A 14,566-nucleotide genomic window follows, 5' to 3' on the forward strand; every position below is an offset into this window, starting at 1 on the left:
GTAGTAAAAATTTCCCCAGAGATGGGTTGCAGCTTGAAGGGCATCCGCTGTGTAAAACATGTGCTGAATAAGTTGGTGGTTCATTCCACTGTGGCGACCCTGGATTAATAAAGGAACTAAGCCGAAAAGAAAATGAATGAATTAACAATAATAATATTAATAAGGGGCGATGCAGTGGCGCAGTAGGTAGTTCTGTCACCTCACAGCAAGAAGGTCTCTGGTTCGAACCTCGGCTGGTTCAGTTGGCGTTTCTATGTGGAGTTTGCATGTTCTCCCTGCATTAACATGGATTTCCTCCGGGTGCACCGGTTTCCCCCCACAGTCCAAACACATGCGGTGCAGGTGAATTAGGTAAGCGAAATTGTCCGTAGTGTATGAGTGTGATTGAGGATGTTTCCCAGAGATGGGTTGCAGCTGGAAGATCATCTGCTCCGTAAAAGATATGCTGGATAAGTTGGCGGTTATTCCGCTGAGGCGACCCTGGATTAATAAAGGGACTAAGCCGAAAAGAAAATGAATGAATGAATATTATTAATAATAATTGTCTAGTCATGATTATAAGATAAAACCAAGGCAGAAAAGTCAAATATATGACAGTACATCATCATTTTAACATCCTAATTTTCATTTTCTATCATTATGTCATAATCTGACAACTGATTATTATTATTATTTTTACATACTTAAGAGATTTGTTTCTCCCAATTATGATGTTTTATTAGTCTAACATATTTTATATCTCTAAGCCATTAGAGATAATGATGTTTACATGGTGACAGGCTGAAAATATAAGATAAACAATGACTTAATGACAATTGTAATGAGAAATAAAGTCATAGTTATCCTATGTCATGACAAAGTAAAAACGTATGACATTAAATAGGCATAATAAACAATAATAATAATAAAAAAAAGTTCAGTTAAAGCTATTTTTTATATTTTTGTGATGTATGATGTGCATTTCTATGGCACATTTATTGTAGTCCCTTGATAAATAGTGCTAGTTGACATGAATAACGTTTACAGTACTAAGTGAACACATTGTTCTTGCCCAGGAAGATTTAATAACTAACCAAAGACCGAAAGCCTGCAGCCGTCATGCCTTTAATGAGTGAATTACTGATTTACCGACATCTGCTTGGTGAGGAGTCCATTAAAATCTGTTCCTCTGGCTTAGTAAAGGATGACGTAGAGCAGTATACTTCACACTAAACACGCATTAGGCTCATTAATCAGACAGCAGCATAATGGAAATAAAGGTTTGCCTGGACGTTCAGCTCTACAGATTCAGAAACAGAAGAGAGACGCGTGAATCTGTTCACGGCCTTAATGAGATTACATGGATCTGATCAGAGCAACAGCTGCTACACACTCACTGAACTTGACTTTTTAATTCACAATTACTGAAGATGAAGCTTCACAAGAACCACTGTCCATCGTTTACTCTATTAATAATCAGAAATATCTGTATATTAATGATTACTGTGCCTGCTGCAGATTTTTGACTCCATCATTTAATCTGATTATTAGCTTATGTAAATGTTTGTATATATATATATATATATATATATATATATATATATATATATATATATATATATATATATATATATATAAATAATATTATATATAAAAATATATTTATATTAAAATATATATATATATATATATATATATATATATATATATATAAATAATATTATATATAAAAATATATTTATATTAAAATATATATATATATATATATATATATATATATATATTATAGTTTGATTATTATTTTATTATTTATATTTTGATTATTATTACATTATAATTATATAATTATATTTTTTATTTTATAATTTTATTCAATTTTATTATAATTAACAATATTTTACAATGCAATCTGTAAACTATTTTCTGTGTTTTATGGAATTACTATCTGAATTTTCAAGTTTTAGATTTACTAAATCAAGTTGGATTTTCATAATAAAAATTAAATATGAATTAGGAATTTAAAATAAATACAAATAAAATAAAACTTTTTATACTAAACATTTTAAAAGTTTAAATAAAAAATTATACTTCTTAAAATAGTTTATATATATATATATATATATATATATATATATATATATATATATATATATATATACATATACACACACGTTCCTGAACTTGTCGGGGAAACCGGAGCACCCGGAGGAAAATCACGCCAACACGGGGAGAACAACTCCACACAGAAATGCCAACTGAACTGACCCAGAAGAGGTTCAAACCAGCGACCTCCTTGCTGCGAGGCGATCGTCCTACCCACTGCACCACCGTGATGCCCCTATTATTTGTATTATATATATTTATTTATACATATATATTAATAGAAACATATTTTAAACAATAGTCATGCGCTAAAATATTCACAGAATATAAAAATACTTAACAAATATGATTTATCTGCACAGAAATAGCAAAATAATACAAAACTATCTGCAGGTTTTGTCTGGCCCTAAGGATTATGGTTCAGAAATACTCACCTGTTAATGTGCTACACTTTTCAATGTAAATATTCTGCAATCGATGGTTCAGTTTTAACATCAAAGGAATCTGTTCATTCCACAAACGCTTCTTTAGAATTTTAGAATGCCCTTCTCTTTTAAAAACTGTCACATGGAATGTTCAAACGCAGTTCTTCTGTGGAACTTTTATTTTGATGAGTGTAACAGACTATAATAGTAAATAGTAATCAGTTCCATTTGCGACCGTATACAAACACAGTTAACACACCAACATCATGACAAGTTGCACTGCCAAAGTCTTCAGAAATCCCGTAATAGTAGCCATTCAGACTCTGCAGACACAACAAACGGCTCATTAGATATGAGAAAGCAGCAACAAGACACTGTTTTGATTGCACTGGATGTCCCAGTCCTATAAACGTCCTGCAGACAGACACAAACACAGCGGATGGAGAAATGTGTCCTCGCTGCAGAAAAAGTTCAACTGCAGCCACTGCAGCGCTGCTACAGAGACAGTTACATAATCCAGAAGCAAGTCATGTGGAACAGGAGAGAGATAAGAGATGAGAGACACGCCGTCCTGCAGTTCTCAGAGAGCTCCATTCACAAATCCAGCAGTGAAGTTCTGGCAGAGGTCACTGCGGCTCAAATGAATACAAAAAATGAGAAAATCTGGGACTTAATGTTCGAGTTTAGCATGTCAAAAAGCCATTACTGGAAATGGTAAAAGCCCCTCACTTTACTCTACTGAAGAGCAGACATTAAATGTATGTAGTCAAAAGTAATTTATTTTAAATTTGATTTAATAAAGATTATTTTGGCAAACATTTCAAATTATCTTTTGTGCACGAGTCAATTTTTTGCACAATGTAAATAATCACAATATTAGCATGTCAAAAACAGAGCTCTCTTTGGATACTGTGTTGAAGAGCAGACTTTTAAATGTAGCGTAACGTTAAAAATGATTTATTTTAAACTTATTCTACATTTGCAAACATAATAAAATATTTTTATTTCACAATATTGACTTTTTTTGTAATTCTTTTTTTTTTTCTATAATTGTTTTTCGGGGTTTTTACCTTCATTTGATAGGAAAGTAGAGAGAATTGAGAGGAAAGCATGGGGAGCAGAGAGGGGAAGGATCGGCATAGGACCACGAGGCGGAATCGAACTCGGGTCACCGCTGTGAGCACCGGAGTACATGTCTCCGCCCTAACCACTACACCACTGGCGCCAACCTTCTTTTCTTTGTAATTCTGAGTTATATCCAATATTTCTAATTAAGAAATAAATACTGCTATGAATATTGTAAATAAATGTAATATTAGCATGACAAAAGCCATTACTGTAAATGGCTAAAACACAGAGCTCTCTTTAGATACTGTATTGAAGAGCAGATATTAAATTAAATTAATTAATTTTATGTGGTTACCAAAAAGCTTCCATCACACATCATTCACAACTGAATAAAATAATCATGATGTGAAAATTCTGAGCTTTTTTCCTTTTTATATCTGATATAAAAAAGTTTATATCTCATGTTCACAATCAACTTTTACCTTTTTTACAAATGTAAATGATTGCGTCATTAGCATGTCCAAAGACAAATGGCTAAAATACTGACCTCTCTGCTGAGGAGCAGAGGTTTAATGTAAAGATTCAAAGCATTTATTTACAGTTGGAAAATGTCAGAAAACATATCTGCCAGGGAATAAAAGAAATAAATAACAATCTTGCTAATAAATAAATAACAATAAATAAAAAATTCTTGCTGCCTTAAATTGTTTTATTGAATCAAAAGAACTTTTCTAGTAATCTCAACTTAATAAGTCAAACTAAAAATATTAAGTTAAACATTGTACAACTTAAACTTAAACCAGACTAACTTATTAAAATAAGTTAAATTGGCTGCAACATAAATATTATTTTTTTGTCTTTGTCATTAATTTTAAAAGGCACAATTATCTTGAACAATTACTTTCTGCATGTAAAGGATTGCAAGATAAACTCAACATTTGGAAAAAAAAAAGCCAAAATTGCAACATATGCCTGCCGGATAAAAACCTTTATCTGATCAATATCATATTTAATTACACAATCAATTAGGCGGCACGGTGGCTCAGTGGTTATCACTGTCACCTCACAGCAAGATTACTGGTTCGAGTGCCATCAGAGTCTGTGTGGAGTTTGCATGTTCTCCCCGTGTTGGCGTGGATTTCCTCAAGGTGCTCCGGGTTCCCCCACAGCCCAAACTAGGGATGTGACGATTAACCGGTTTCATTATTAATCACGATTTAATCCGTCATGGTTAATTAATCGTGAATGCTTCTCAACACCGTGTTTTTGCACGAAACAAAACTGCAGCAACTAAAAGTAGAGACTAATAGACCACTGGACTGACTATGACTGAGGCTATTAAGGCAAGCTTCTTCAAGTTTGTTATTTCCAATGGAGGGACGCGCACGCAACGCAACACGTTTGCGCTTTTTAGGCACACCTAGTTGAGATGACGGGGCTTTTGTGAGCGCGGGAACTGCATACGGCTGAAGTTTGAGGAAGAAGCAATGGAGTTTGGGGTTTGCAAACCCACTTACAAATAATGGCACCAATGAGAGCGATCATGCGGCGAGTGTTGATCCGCCAGCTGAGATTAATAAAGTGTTTTCGGAGAGTGCTGAAAGACTTAAGCCTGTTTCACATGGCAAGCGTGAGCAGAGCGTGTTTTTTTTGGCATTCATGTTAGCAGATTAGAGCTTTTATACTGCACGCAGAACCAGCGTGTCAGCGCAAGGCATGAGCGTGACTGAAGGCAATAACGATGCATTGATATTGACCAAAAACACATTGAATGACAGTAAAATGTAGCAATTTTACCCCAAAAAATGCGTCAATAATATTCACTGATTTTTATATAGTCAATCAAATTAACTTTTAAAATGAACTACGAAACCAAATTTAAAATGATTTTAGTTTTAAACAACCAGGGTTTTGAAATCAATGAATGCAAATAGTCATGATAACCGTGAAACCGAGATTATTTCTTAGACTATAATCGTACAACCAAATTTCAGAATCGTTGCAACCCTAGTTCAAACACATGTGCAATAGGGGAATAGATGAACTAAATCGGCCGTAGTGTAAGAAAGTGTGTGAATGTGAGTTTGTATGGGTGCAACTGGAAGGGCATCTACTGTGTAAAAACATAAGCTGGAATAGTTGTGGAGACACTTGATGAATAAAGGGACTAAGCCAAAGGAAAATTAATTAATTAAATTAAAACGATCTTCCATACAATCAAACCTCTACAAATAAACCCTCAGAAATGACCAGAACAAACCAAAATAACATAACAAAAAATATTTTTACTAAAACTGAACATTTACAGATTCAATTTTCCCAGACGATTCGTACAGATTCCACGCCAGCCGAAACACAAACCACACACACACACACACACAAGTTTTGTTTGCAATACAACGACGTCAGAGCAGGTTCTGTCAGATAGGACATAATTTAGACATGCTTTTAATCAACTGAAGAGTTTCACAGGAAAGAAAAAGTAAAAAAAAAAGTTAATAATAATAATAATAATAATAATAATTCACATCATTTTGTCCCTGACCAAGAAGCAGCATAAATGCAACCCGCGTTTAACCTGCCCTCCCTCTACGCCCAATAACATAAAAAAAACAAACAAACCATTACACCTGGAGCCTACAACCTGTTTCCAGTGAAATTCACTGCGTTAATGACTGTAATAGGGACTGTACTACACATTCTGACAGGGTCCAGTGTAGTGACCACGCAAGGGATGCTGGGAAATCCCCCAGGCCATCACCACACGTCATTATCCTGGTTAAAGCATATAGTGGAGCAAACATCAGCTCTGAACCAGGAGCACACCAACACTCACCCGATAGGCTGCAGTAGATGCTTTTGAATCATGTATTATTTTATCGTTTACGTTTTTTATTTTGTCTGAGAAAGTGTCCTTTAAATGCAAAAGAAGACAGGAGGAGATTGTTCCACTTCTCTCACTTGGCGCCACCTTTTCTTCTTTCTAAACTTCAATGTTGTTGCCGGCATAAAGCCTGGTCCATGTTCGGGCTGCAAGAGAGAGAGAGACAGAGAGAGAGAGAGAGACAGAGAGAGAGAAAATCTCAAATATGCAATAAGATGAAGTCAAAATTATTCAACCTCCTGTTATCTTTTTATCGTATATTTCCCAAATGGTGTTCATTTCGACTAGAATAAAAGCAGTTTTTTGTTTTTTTAAACCCATTTTAAGGTCAATATTATTAGCCCCCTTAAGCAATATTTGTTTCGATTGTCTCCAGAACAAAGCACTGTTATACAATAGCCCCTTTCACACAGTGATACCGGTAAATATCTGTAAAATTTCCGGAACGACTTTACCGGTATATTCAAAAAAGCGGTGTTCACACATGCGAGGACGTTACGGAAATTTTCCGAGAAAAGAGCATTCACACATCCATTCCAAAATACCGGTAAATTCTGACATCATTCACCACAAATGAGCTTTAAACGGCTGCGCTTGTATTTGTAAACATTTGACTAAATTACAAACTCTGTGGATGATCAATATTGTGAACAACTTTCGCAGGATCACTTTCACATGTCGAGATGTTCATGATATGTGTGTGTGCAGGCGCTCACAGGCTGTTTCACAGGCGCATGCAAAGCTTGAAGGTAAACAAACAACGGCTTATCATAAGCATCTCGTCGATGATTATTTACACAGTTGGCATTAAGAAGAACATATAAACGTGATCTGACTAACTTCTAGCAGCTAAATGTGTCTGGGAAAATATTCAAAGGCTTTTATTCTCACAAACCGCGCAGACGTAAATGCGTCTGACTGTTGTGATTGGCTAAAGCAGACGTCTCACATCAGCACGTTCTAGACGTACACGCGCTTATTACGGCAATCTTCCTTCTGCATTCACACAGCGCAGCATTCCGGCAAATTGCCGGTAATGTTACAACTTCTCTTTCCGGAAAATAGCCAGAACGAATTTTCCGGTATTTTCAAAAAGGACCTGTTCTGTATGTGTGAAAGGGGCTAATGACTTGCCTAATTACTTTAACCTAATTAAGGTTTTTCTCTTGGCTCTGCCACCACTCCCCTTTCCCTGCCCACATGTAAACGCACACTCTTAGGCCCTGTTTACACTAATACATTTTCGTTTTAAAACGGCACTTTAGAATGAAAACGAACCGCGTACACACTGACGTTTCTGAACAGCTCTCCATCTACACCACACCACTAAAAACGCACATCACGTGACTGCACACACACTCTGGCATGCACTGCAGCATATCTAGGCAGATGAGAGCTGTGCTTGTCTGACTGTTCATCAAGGATCCACCGCTGGATCTAATCTCACTATATTTGTTAAGCGTGATATTTAACTCATCCTGTTGTCTATATCTGACGACATATTCCCCATACTTTGGTCTTTTGAATCTATTACTTGTGCTCAGGTGTGTTGGCTGAGCGCAAAGATAAGCTTATAACTAATGTAACCATGTACATTCTGTATATTGACTGGTTGCTTGCCTTTATTTCCTATAATGTATAAACTTATTGTACGTTATTCTTTTATAAAGGGTATTATTGCTTATTAAAACTGACATTCAGCAAAAGAGAGGGTGTGCTTCGTATTTTCAATGAAAATGAAAGAAGGCAGTGATGTTATATAGGCACTGTTTTGTTATAAATATGCACACAGTGAAGATGACACTCATATATGCAGCACAACGCCTCAACTTCTATGCTGTCTGTTAAGTTGCTAATATCAAAATAGCAGTTCCTTTAATCATGTTTTCATTATATTCTTAAGAAAGTGAAACAACGTAGCCAGGATGATGTGAATAAAGTTATGAAGTGCACTTTTCTCCTTGAAGATTTACCCGATGTGTCCTCTGGAGTTTGTTTTCCATATTAAACTTGCGCAGTCTGAACTTACAAGGAGAGGATGCAGGACTGAACTGTGTGTAGGCTACTTAATATTGAGGGAAATGCTCCAATCAGAGAGGCGAAAGTCTGCAGCCACACCTGCGTTTTCAGATGTCTCCAATTTCCCCCATCCACACTGACACGGAGCAGCAGCGTTTTAAAATGAAAACGGCCTCTTCAGTGTAACCAAAACGCTCTGTATTCAAAGCTTGAAAACTCGGTAGTGTGGACAGATGGCTTAACCGCAGCAAAACTTAAGCGTTTTAAAACTAAACCGTATTAATGTAAACGGGGCCTTACACATCTACATTGGTCACTTTGTTCAACATTGGACTGCTAGTTACCTCATACTACCTCCCTGTATATTATTAAGACACTGTCACTTTATCATACAAGCTTTTTGCACTATATACTGCTTGCATCTCTGGTTTGCACTTCTTGCCATGTGCCATTAATTGTAATTGTACTGTATACAATTTTTATTTTTACCTATATTATTTTTGATTGTGTGTGTAATTGTATTTGTTTTCTTTAAAATTCTACCTTTTGTATTGACATTATCTGTTGTGCACCTAGGGTCTGAGAATAAAGCAGTTTCGATTCTCTGTATGTCCTGTACATGTGGTTGAATTGACAATAAAGCTCACTTTGACTTAACCTGGTTAAGCCTTTAAATGTCACTTTAAGCTGAATAATAGTGTCTTGAAGAATATCTAGTCTAATATTATGTGCTGTCATCATGGCAAAGATAAAAGAAATCAGTTATTAGAAATTAGTTATTCAAACTATTATGATTAGAAATGTGTTGAAAAACTTCTCTCTGTTAAACAGAATTTGAAGGGAAATTGTGTGGTAAAGAATTAAACCGGAGGGATAATAATTCTGTGCATATAAATATACTGTGATATAGAAAGAAAATACTGTATATGTAAATATATTTAAGTTGCAATCTGCATTCTCTGAGCTGTCACGTTTTCATTCTCCAAAGTGGATAGTATTCTGTTTAAAGATTAGGAATCAAGACACGAAGTGCAGCGATTCTACATTTATTTTACAATCTAATATTTTGTTATTTGCATGAATATTTAACTAAACATCCATTTTTATAATGTTTTGTACAAGACACTGTCTTACAATCTCTTCATATCTTAAAAAAAAAATCTAAAACCCCAAGACAAACCATGAAGTGTGCTTCACACAGGTGAGTGGGCTTGACAAACCACCTGTAGAAGAAACCACTCTTCTCTCTATAAAAAATAAAGAATTATAAGCACTCTCCCCTTAATCAAGCACTTAATTCTCCGAGCACTAACAGTTCCTTTGTATAATTATCCCTTGTTGTTGAGATCTAATCACCGTCTCTCCACTCCACCTATAGCTGTTGTGTGGTGAGCGCACTGGTGCTGTTGTTCTTTAGCTGCCATCGCATCATCCAAGCGGAGCTGCACGCTAGTGGTGGTGTTGAGAGACCCCCCTTGCGATTGTGAAGCACTTTGGGTGCACGATAAACGTGCTATAAAAATACACATGACTGTACATCTCACCTGTCTCGATGGCCTGAGCCTCGTTGCTCTTCCACTGTTCGGCTACATCATTGGCCAGTGGATCGTCAGGGTTTGGAGCGCTTAATAGAGCCTGGATAGACAGCAGCACCGTACGAATCTGGAGTGCAGGAGACCATTTATCTACAAGAGAAACAAGAGCTCAATGAGGATAATAAAATTACAGGATTGAGCAAAAGTATTTTTAACAAACACTGTACAAACTTCCACCTACAGCTCAAGGTACATGTCTTTTTGCTATGAAGTCCTAACTAAATAAGAGAGTACCCTTGAAGTTGTTAATAACATTTCAAGATAAACACTGGATAAAATAGCTTTATTTGTTATACCTCGTTAAATAAACGAGAATCAATAATGATCATCAGGCTTTCAAATGTTTATTTCCAGAACCTTTACTTTCTCTGTTCCTCAGGGGTGGACTGATTTTCCAGAGCCTCTAATACATCCTAAATCTAAAGAGAAAGATATATGTAATGATATATGTTAAGTGTTCATCAGCCTGATAGTCTGAGGGAAGAAACTTTCCTTCTGCAGCATCCGTTCACGCACCGGCCGGCTGAAGGAAAGTTTCTTCCCTCAGACTATCAGGCTGATGAACACTTGACACACACACACAGACTCTTCCATACCCCTCACTGCACACCATCAATATGTAGCATGCACTGCACTTTAACCAATCCATACTTGAAACAATACTGCCTACAACTATGTGGACACCTATTCATTGTACATATCGCTGTCAATTTCACACTGTCGTTGTATTTGTACTGTATTTTGTACTGTCCGGAGCCAGCACATAAGCTTCTCTTCATAGCACACGTGCTGCTGCTGATGTGACAATAAAAGGGATTTGTTTTGTTTTGATGTTGTTTTTTGATCATAAAACCAAGCATTTAAATGTTCCCAATACCTTATTGTAGATACAGAGTGATACTCATGCAATTTATATGATCAAATAATTGTCAGAAACTATAAATACATTACATAGATCTATTTAGAGGTCCAAACTGAGCAAACTAATCAGTCTTTCCTTCTAATTCTGACAATATCATATTACATACGCACTAATAGTCAACAAATGTGAAAACTTCTTACATATTCTATCTGTCGAAAGGTAAAATATATATATATATATATATTTATCCTATCCTATTTATCTGATTTTGTTTAATTTATCTGTCTTATAAATGTAAAGATAAGACATTTTTAAAATATATTTTAAGATATATCACTGGACTGAATAATTTATTTCCACATAGAAACAACGAGCGCTTCCCCCGTCCACATTAGTCCTACTTCATTTAAAAGAAAATAAGATCAATTATGATGTTCAGGCTTTTGAATAATGTTTTTCCAGAACCTTTACTTTCTCTGTTTCTCAGTGGTGGACTGATTTTCCAGAGCCTCTTATGCTGTGTTCACACCAGATGCGTCACACGCGTCAAGCGCGAGTGATTTACATGTTAAGTCAATGCAAAGCGTGAATAGACATCCTGTGGCGCGGAGCGAATGATGCGAATTGCGCAAAGCAAATAGCACGATACGCGCAAAGCGAATTGAGTGTTTTGCGCGTTTGACGTGCTTAACGAGCGTTTTGCGCGAATCTCTCGAGTTCGAAAATCTGAACTTCAGCGGACATTCGCGCCGCGTTAACCAATCAGAAGCTTGCTTTTGTGGGGGCGTGATTGTGACGTAGAACCTGTTGATGGTGTCCCAGGGGAAATCCTCCAGGGGACACCGACAACAAGTCATCAAACTGGGCTTGGCTCAGTCAGAAGCACCGTTGAAAGCCTCTGTGATCCAGGTTCAGTTTCTGGAGGAGTTTATGAGCTCACAGAGCTGGATGCACCTCTGAAAGCGTGTAGTGGACTCAGACACGACCCTAAACGTATCGACGCTGTTTTCAGCCTTCATAAAGTACATAAACACTGTTATTTTCTTCATAAAATCCATGTTAGCCATTTAGCTATGAAGCTACAGTCACCGGGCAGACAGAAGCCCTGCCCATCACACGAATCCACGTCTGTTCTGAAGTTAATTTGACACGCGAATGAAGCAGATTTGACGCGCGAATGAAGCGAGTAACCTCAAATGTTCACACGGCAATTTACGCACGAATAGCGCGATTTATCCGCGCGTTCCGCATCTGGTGTGAACACAGCATAACACATCTCAAATGTTAAGAGAAAGATATATGTTGTTTATTTAATCATAAAAGCAAGCATTTAACTTTTCCCAATACATTATTGTAGATACAGAGTGATACTCGTGCAATTAATGCAAGAACTCGCTGATTTACATGAATCAGAATATTTTTGATCAAATGAATGTCAGAAACTATAAATACATTACATAGTTTTATTCAGTGGTCCAAACTGAGCAAACTAAACAGACTTTCCTTCTTATTCTGACAATATCATACTACATAAGCACTAATAGTAAACATATGTGCAAACACCTTACATGTTCTGTGTCGAAAGGTAATATTAACATATACTATATATTTGATATTAATTTATCTGTAGTATAAATGTAAAGATAACGGTGACATTTTTCAGATATATTTTGAGTTAAATCACTGGACTGAATAATTTATTTCCACATGGAAACAACGAGCGCTTTCCTCGTCCTCATTAGTCAATTTAAAACAAATTAGGATCAATTATCAATCAGGCTTTTGATGAATAATGTTTTTCCAGAACCTTTACTTTCAGTGTTCCTCAGAGGTGGAAAGATTTTCCAGAGCCTCTAAAACATCTTGCGTCTTAAGAGAAAGATTTATTAGTTCATTTGTTGTATTAATTTTGACCATATAATATTACACAAGCACTAAAAGCCAACTTATGTGTAAACTCTTTATACTATCTATCTGAAGGTCCCATATTTTATTTTTCTTTTATCTGGCTTTACAGAGTTAGCTGAACACACTATAATCACCTTTCAGGATGTCCAGACAGATCCTGCCCAGTTTGTCCACATTGGGATGGTAGATTTTGGTCATAAATCGGACCTTTGGAGCCGCCATGGGATACTCCTCTGGGAGGAACAGCTCCAGTTTGAAAGTCCCGCCCTCAAATGGTGAATCCTGCGGACCAGCGATGACCACATGGAAATAACGAGCGTTCCCCTCATCTGGCTCCGCTTTGATTCCTGGCACAGGCTCGGCTAACAAGCGCTGCGTCTCCTGTACAAACACATGCAAGTGAGAAAACAATGCATGGAGATGAGTTTGTTTCACAGAAATCAGCTGAATTCAAGTGTGTGCCATCTTTTTTTTTATATATATATATATTAAAATCACTTGATTTACAGTCCACTGTATATGCTAACGGGTTTGTTTTTGGTGAGCTGATGAACACACTTGATAAAAACCATCTGCAGAAACACTTTGATTGACATTCTCTCTTTGTACATGTCATATAAATGGGGAAAGCCCCGCCCACTGGTGATCATCTTTCCCTCATTAGCATAGGACATTAGTCTTGTTTACCACTATAGGTACCACTATGCTGACTCATAGGCATCTGTAGCCCCACCCTCTTTTGAAAAGAGCACGATCTCATTTAAATTTAAAGCGACAGTCACCACAACAGCACAATTAGCATCAAAGCCTAAAATGGTCCGTTTCAGAGAGCTATAAAACAATATTAGTGTGGTATTTTGAAATTTCCCATACTCTGGGTGACATTATACAGTTATTTTACAACTTGTAAAAGGGGACATAATAGGACCCCTTTAATTAATGAACAACCATTTATTGAAAAAAGGGGTACATTTAATTTCATGACTAGTATAATATTAAATAGACCAACCAAATAGCACGTCAAAACAAAATGAACTGTAGATGGTCAAATTAAGTCAATCATACTGTCACTTCCGGGCAGTTTTTAGCTGCAGTGTGAATCAGATATGACCATAATAATAATATACGCTATGAAATATTAGGAAAACAAACAAAACACAAGCTAAGCACTGATTGAATAACCATATGTTGACTCTCAATGCAGTTGAAGGCACGCCCTGTTGGCATGTACACTCTGATTACTGCATAGCTCTCAGTATCTCATCATCAAGTCTGTTTGTCCGGCGTTTAATGTAATTTCTGCATCTGTAAACACGTTCATGTGTCCTGCAGAGGCTCAAACACACCCAGACCATCATCAGCTGACAGAAATGCACCTCTGCTGGCTTAGATTACAAGGCAAAGACATTTGCTGCAAAACACACATCTTTATAGTACGCTTATTTCCCAGTATGTTCTGAAATGTTGATGTTTTACAGAGTGAGCGCGGGGAGCCTCCCTGCAGGGCCAGCAGGAGCAGCAGCACGTGCCATTTTCCAGATTTTTAACGCATCATTTACGCATTAAAAAGTAATACTTTAACAGATCGGACAACAGAAACATTACAGGAAATATACCTTAATAATCCTGCGCGGCAATCCAGCCATCTCGTTTTATTAATGCGGTTTGCACCGTGGCCCGCTCCCTGCTCCTCGCGTTGAGGTTGACAGCGCATGCGCGTGAG

General features: G+C 36.7%; 1 protein-coding gene across 3 annotated transcripts; it reads right to left on the reverse strand.

The window, feature by feature from the left end:
* Window positions 1-5,840: 5,840 nt before the first annotated feature.
* Window positions 5,841-14,566, reverse strand: ube2nb (ubiquitin-conjugating enzyme E2Nb). Of its 3 annotated transcripts, none has more exons than XR_012401458.1 (4): window positions 14,460-14,550; window positions 12,978-13,224; window positions 7,639-10,163; window positions 5,841-7,563 (listed from the first exon to the last, which is right to left on the reverse strand). XR_012401458.1 is itself a non-coding variant. In NM_200342.1 (4 exon segments), coding segments are annotated over 4 exon segments (465 nt in total). In that variant the 5' UTR covers window positions 14,490-14,566; the 3' UTR covers window positions 5,841-6,558.

The sequence above is a fragment of the Danio rerio genome, chromosome 4 (genome assembly GCF_049306965.1).
Source record: "Danio rerio strain Tuebingen ecotype United States chromosome 4, GRCz12tu, whole genome shotgun sequence".
NCBI classification, from domain to species: domain Eukaryota; kingdom Metazoa; phylum Chordata; class Actinopteri; order Cypriniformes; family Danionidae; genus Danio; species Danio rerio.